Source organism: Calonectris borealis, chromosome 30, assembly GCF_964195595.1.
Source record: "Calonectris borealis chromosome 30, bCalBor7.hap1.2, whole genome shotgun sequence".
NCBI classification, from domain to species: Eukaryota; Metazoa; Chordata; class Aves; order Procellariiformes; family Procellariidae; genus Calonectris; species Calonectris borealis.
Genome location: NC_134341.1, coordinates 134,908 through 141,189, shown reverse-complemented (window position 1 = coordinate 141,189; position 6,282 = coordinate 134,908). Strand labels below are relative to the sequence as shown.

At 63.5% G+C, this 6,282-nt stretch overlaps 1 protein-coding gene across 1 annotated transcript; it reads right to left on the bottom strand.

The window, feature by feature from the left end:
• Window positions 1–340: 340 nt before the first annotated feature.
• On the bottom strand, window positions 341–6,055 carry STAC3 (SH3 and cysteine rich domain 3). Its single transcript, XM_075133588.1, is given in 15 exon segments — window positions 341–830; window positions 1,114–1,251; window positions 1,478–1,529; window positions 2,037–2,140; window positions 2,285–2,334; window positions 2,634–2,700; window positions 2,823–2,920; window positions 3,001–3,076; window positions 3,347–3,444; window positions 3,591–3,849; window positions 4,253–4,319; window positions 5,115–5,275; window positions 5,278–5,376; window positions 5,378–5,435; window positions 5,437–6,055. Coding segments are annotated over 15 exon segments (1,548 nt in total). The 5' UTR covers window positions 5,559–6,055; the 3' UTR covers window positions 341–731.
• Window positions 6,056–6,282: the final 227 nt, after the last annotated feature.

Below are 6,282 nucleotides of genomic sequence, written 5' to 3'. Positions count from 1 at the left end.
CTGCCCGCTTCCCCTCACCCGCCCGTGCCCGGCTGAGAGCCGGTCGGCTCCGTGCACGTACGGCTGCTCGGAACGGCCTTGGGCTGCGGGGGCCCCACGCGGGGTCCTGGGTGCTGGGGTGGGGGGGCGGGGCGGGGAGGGCGGGTTGTACCGCACGCGTCTGCGTGCACGCGCTCGCGAGGCACGGGCGTGGGCTGCACACGGAGTGTGCACGGAGCAGGGTGTCACACGGAGCAGGAAAGCACCGGCGCAGCCTCCTGGCCCGGTCCGCAGCAGCTGGGGCCACCGGCAGCCCCACAGTGACACCCCCCCCGCAAATCCAAACAGGGGGAGCTCGGGGTTGGGGAGCAGACGTGTATTGCCAAAACACGGGATTACACAGCCCAGAGCAGAGGGACAGGACTGCGCTGACGCCCCCGGGGCACCCAGCACCCACCACCTCAGGCAGGGGGGGCTGGGTGGCCTCCAAAGCGAGTCTGGGGGTGCCCCCTCCTTGCGCCCAGTGTCTCTGAAGGCAGCAAAAACCCCACGGGGGAAACAGCCCCAGAGGCACCTCCCACACCCCTGGCCTGCTCCGGTCCTGGCGGAGACGGTCCCTGCCGGAGACCCCATCGCTGCAGGCATCAGAGACGGGGGTGCCTGCTGTCCCCATCCCTACCCAGCTCCGGCAGCTCCCTGCAGCCAAGGTCCATCCGTCCCCCCGGCTGGGGGGCCCTGGGACGCTGCCCCGCTCAGATCTCCTGCAGGAAGTCCACGGGGAAGAGCCCCACTTTGCGGCCGGTGTAGACTTTCACGTAACCATTCACCTCCTCACCCTTCTGCACCACGATCTGGCGGGGCGAGAGGGGTGCAGGTGAGACTCCCAGGGCCTTGTGGAGCGGGGGGAAGGCAGCACCCCCAGGCAGAGGGGGGAGCTGGGCAGAGCAGGTGTCTCTCCAGTCCGAGGGGCGGGGGGAGGTGGGCAGCGTGGGGACCGTAATGCGGGCTGGGGCAGAGCACGGCTGTGGGTGCAGCGGGGCAGCCGTGACGGGTGGGGGCCTGGAGGGAGGCTGGGGCAGGGATGCAGGTGGAGGCTGGAGGATCACGGGCTGTGATCACATGGTCCCATCTCACCTGATCCTTCTTGAGCGTGATCTGCCCGATCTCCCGGTTGCCCACGAAGGAGCGCGTCACCTTGTGCACCCGCTCACCTGCCCGCACCCGGATGATGAAGTTTGGAGGGAAGTAGCCAATTTTTTCACCGATCTTCCCCTGAAAGAAGTCAGTGGATGAGTGCGAGGTGGGGGTTGGGGCCAATCTGTATGACCCCAAGACTCCCCCATGACAAACAGCCTGCAGGTTGTGGGTTGGCATGAGGACACAGCAGATTTAGGGGGCTGTGTCCCCCTTAGAGTGCAATTTGCACTCCCAGCTGACCTCTCCCTTTGCTTTAAGCTCTGCATCTTTCCCCTCTGTGCTTGTAGGACACCAGCCTTACCCGCCACCACTCCTCATTGGAGTCATCGACCACTGTGATCTTCTCCCCTGGCCTGCGAAAGGAAGGAAGGGCTCAGTGTGAGGAGGGGCAGGGACCCCCCCGCCATGGGAGACCCTGAGGGTGGCAAGGAAAATCGCTCTTCCCACAGCACCAGCTCCTAGAGCCCTGTGTCAGGGGAGGTCGAGGAATGCACACAGCCCATGGGCTCAGGGACAGACAGGTCCTGTAGACAGACAGCAGCTCAGCCTCAAGTCTGGGGTGCAAGAAACCAGTGGAACCACAGCCTTGGAAATGAGGCTTGTGCCCAAAGCCTGGGAGCTGGGAGAGCTGGCTCAGTGAGAGCCAGGGCCCCTGCTCGATGTGTAGCCTGTTGGGGCAGGCAGAAAAGCCACAAAACCCAAAGCACAGCCAGCATGGCTCTAATTTCTGCCCTCGTTCAGTCATTCACAGACCCCTCCAGACCCTCACTGCTGAGGTGAAGACTTCTCCCCCTCCCTCCTGGGCACCCCACGTCCTTCCCCTCATCACCCCTGTGCCCACTACACGGCTGGGAACTTACGGGAAATCCAGGTCATCTTTCTCCAGGGCTTTGAAGCGATAAAGTGCCACAAAATAGTGAGACTGCAGATAGCCACCACGAATCCCTGGCTGTGGCTTCTTGTTCTGGGGGAGAAGGAAAGAAGGGTTCGGGGCCCCAGAGGGGCTGAGGACAGCCCCAGGGAGCCCGGCAGGGAGATCCCTGCAGCCTCTGCCCACGCTGCTCTGAGGCCGGGGGCCTTTGGGGTGTAGGGTGAGGATGATGGCTACCTTGTCATCTGTTGGGCTCTTCTCAGTCTTCTTGTCCCCTTCAGAGGTGCCTGGAAATGGGAGGAGGGGGCTTACATCTCTCCTGGTGCTGCCTCCCTGCCCCAGGACCAGCCTCCTCCCAAGGATCTCCTGTGCCCAGGTCAACGAGGGAAAGCAGAGAGAGCCCCAGGGTGGAGAGCTGAACTGAAGACCCCCTTTCTGCAGGGCAAAATCCACCCCGGTGGGCCCCCCAAGTACAGTCTCCCCATCAGGCTCCCTCCTTGCCTCACACCCGAGGCTGGAGCTCAGCCCCCCACCCAGGTCCTCGGCCCTCGCGTGCAGCCAGGCCTGCCGCAGTCGCAGCACTCACCGCCCTCGGTTTTGCGCTCTTCTCGCTTCGTGGCCTCTGGTTCCTCATCCATCATCGCAGCCAAAGGCTGCAAGGCAGAGAGCTGTCAGCGGGTGCAGAGCGGGCAGGGAGGTGGGGGTGGCAATGGGGTGCAGGCTGTGGTGCCGGGACCCTCAGGCATTTGGAGTGACAGGCCAGCCCCGCACTCACGTTTTTCTTGTCATCCTGTCCTTTCTTGCGCTCCTTGTTGGCCATAATGACGCCCGTCCGCAGGGTCTCGAACACGGGGTCGCTCCTGTTGGCTGCCGCTGGGGCACAGGGATGGCGAGAGGGGTTCAGCTACAGGACGCGAGGGGATGGGCCACCCCGGCGTGGGGACGGTACTTACAGAGCAGCTCCTTGACGCAGGCGTATTGCTGGTCACTGTAGAGGGGTGAGCTGTACGCCCGGCGAAACCCCGGGGGCTGGAAGGAAAGAGGTCAGAGCACCAACCACCACCCAGACCCGTGGACGCTCCTGCGAGAGCTGAGGGGGGGGCGGGGGGATGCTGGGGACCCAGAGGGTGGCCACCCAGCAGGGAGGTGATGCCTGGGTGTCCCCCCAGAGCCAGGAAGAGAGGTGGGTGATGGCGCCTGGGTCATGCCCACAGGGACCGAGCTGGCCGCTCTCTGCCGCGGTGCTTTCGTCTTCCCTGGCAGGGGGGGCCCAGGCCCAGGGCCGGTGGGAACACTCACGATTTTGCCGAAGCAGCGCTGCATCTCCACGTAGGACTGGCAGTGGTGGTGGATGTTGGTTTTGCAGTTCTTGCACCTCAAGCCAAATTTGTTGTTGACTGGCGGTGGTGGGGGCGGAGGGGTGGAAAGGAGAGGCAATGTGACACTGCAGCTGTGGGGACGGCTGGGCTGGAGCCCTCGCCAGCCTTGGCCCCCAGCCCTCACCCTGACCATGGCCCCCAGCCCCAGCACCCTCAGGACTCACGGACAATCATGCGGGCACAAACATCACAGAACTTGGGCTTTTTGAAGTAATGATCTTTGAACTTGTGGGGCTTGTCATTGACAAGTTTCTGGGGCTCAGGAGGGGGCTCAGGCTCCTCCTCCTCTTCCTCCTCTTCCTCCTCCTCATAGACGTAGCAGATGGGTCCTCCTGAAGGGCTGACCAGCTCCCCATTGGGCTGCGGCTCTGGCGCCGTCTCCTCCTTGGGCTTTCGCTGGAAAAGTTGCTTCAGCTTCTGTAGCTGCTGGGGCAGGAGAGGACGCATCGCACACGGCAGGCTGTGGGGTGAGGCAGGCAGGCAGGCAAAGAAGCCAGTGCCTGGCTCCCCGCCCCTTTGCTCTGACCTAGAGACTCCTTCTTCCCCAAGTGGGAGGAGACCCCAGGCGTCCTGGGGCAGACATGCTGTGCGGACAGGGACCCTTCTCCCAGCCCCGTGAGGTCCCCACAGAAAGAGAAACTGTGACCCCCGAGCACCATGTGGGATGTGGGCAGCCTGGGGAAAAGCCAAGCTAGGAAATGCCTGCTGGATCAGGATCCCACCAGGCATCCCTGGCCCCATGAAGATTGCTGGGGCTGAGGCTGAGACAACGCTAGAAAGGTGGCTTCCCCCACCCACCCAAGCTGCCCTGTGGGTACCCACTTACCCGGCTCTTGGGTTTCCCACCTGAAGCAGGGGAAGCTGGTGGCTCTGGCACTTCCTTCTCTGTCATGCTATGAGGGGAGAAGAGAGACATCACATTGGCTGGGGCTGTTCCCACTGCAGGTGCCCAGTGGGGGCAGGAACGGCCAGACCTTGCTGGATGGGAAGCCTCTCTCAAGCCAGTACCACCCTCTGCCCCAGCAGCACCATCTCCTGCCGCCCTGCCTGCAGCTCCTGCCCCAGCACGGGCCAGTTCTGCTGCGGGCGAGTCCCGGGGCCCCGGGGTACCCGCTGGGGTCTGCTGCGCAGGCTGGAGAACGGCAGGCTCCCAGCCCAGCGTGCTCGGCGCTGCTGCTTGCTCGGTGGAGGTGGTGCCAAGTGCTGCAAGCCAGATCCTGGGCTACCTGCACGTATCCATCTCTGTCTAGACATCTCCATCTCACGATTAAACTGCAAATGGTGCCACTCTTGGCCCCCTAGGACAAGCATGCCTGTGGCGCTGTCTGGCATCACCACACAGCCCTGCTTTCTTCTCCACAGAAGCCCCGTGCTACCATGGGGGCAAGATCTGCTCCTGCATCCCCCAAAACATGCCTGATTCCACCTTTGACTGCCAACCATCCCCATAGTCCGTCTACCCAGACATCACTATTTTTGGCGATACCTAACACGAGGCCACCACATCCACCCATGGAGACCAACCAAGATGACCATCAGGGAAACAGTGATGGGAGCTGGGGAGTCCTGGGGCAAGGGGTGCTGCAGAAGCAAAGAGCCCTGGGGTCTTGCAGCAATGTGGGTGGAGCAGGGGCCCAGGGGGGTCAGTGGCCACAATGAGGGGGAGCCGCGCACAGAAACACACTTACGCTGTGTTTGGAGCTCTTGTCCTACGATGAAAAACCCCGCAAAGGGTGGCCGATGTTGGGGCCCCGTGGGCTGCGGAGCCCCCAGCCCTCCGTGCCGGGTGCGCAGGGAGGGGGGCAGCTGCCCCAGTCCCGTGGAGAGCGGGAGTGACAGGCCAGAGGGGAACCGACAGCTGAGCGCTGGCGGAGGCTGACGCCGAGAAATTGGAGCCCATGCGGAGCCAGGAGGGGAGCGGGGTGGAGAAGAGCCACTGGCTATTTGCGTTAGTGGGTTGCTGGGCGTGCCAGAGGCCCACCCACCCCCTGGCATGGGGCAGCCGCAGAGCTGGGGCACACCAAGTGCTCCAGCCTTGATGTCTCGCTTGCTCTCGCATTTGAGGCCCCTGCAGCTGGGAGGAGAAAAGGAAAGAGTGGCAGCAGTGGCGTCTCTCGTGGGGCAGCTCTCATGGCTGCCCCATATCCTCTGGCAGCAAATTCTGCTGGTCTGCTCTCCACTGAGACAGAGCTGCCACCGAGGAGAGAGCTGGGGACCCCACTGCTACCATGCTGCCCTGCAGTGGGTGCCAGGTCCCTGGAGCTGGACAGGCACCCCAGTGCCAGAGTCCCTGGGCCTATGTCCCTGCCAGGCTGTGGGTGGCAGCGGGGCAGGAGTTTGCACCACGGCTGGGGTTGGAGCCCACCCCTTCCAGGCAGCTCTTACCTCTCCACTTGCACCTGCTCTTGAAGGTAGCGTCCAGACGCTGCAAGAGGCTCCAGCTGCTGCGTGCAATGCCACGGCGAGGGTGGTGTCAGCCCAACTCCTGTACCCACAGGGCAGGAGGACACAGTGACACCTGCACCTACCAGCTCAAGGGCTGCTCCCCTGTAATCAGGAGGAATATGTTGCTTCCTGGCAGGGGATGCAGCTGGGGACAGCCCACGCCCCCATTCTTGCCCCCATTGCGCAGCTGCATGGGGCCAGCAGCTGGGAAAAGAGGCTATGAATATCTGATGGGGGGGACCAGCCCCAGGTCAAAGTGCTCAGTGCTCCTCTCCCAGTCTCAGCTCCCAGCCTCGGCAAGCCATGAGCCTGCAGCCCTTGTACATGCCAAGCATGGGGGCAGGACCCGGGCAGGAACACGTCCTCCTGTGAGTGCCCCTTCTGCTCCCTGGCTGTCATCTCACCCCGAAG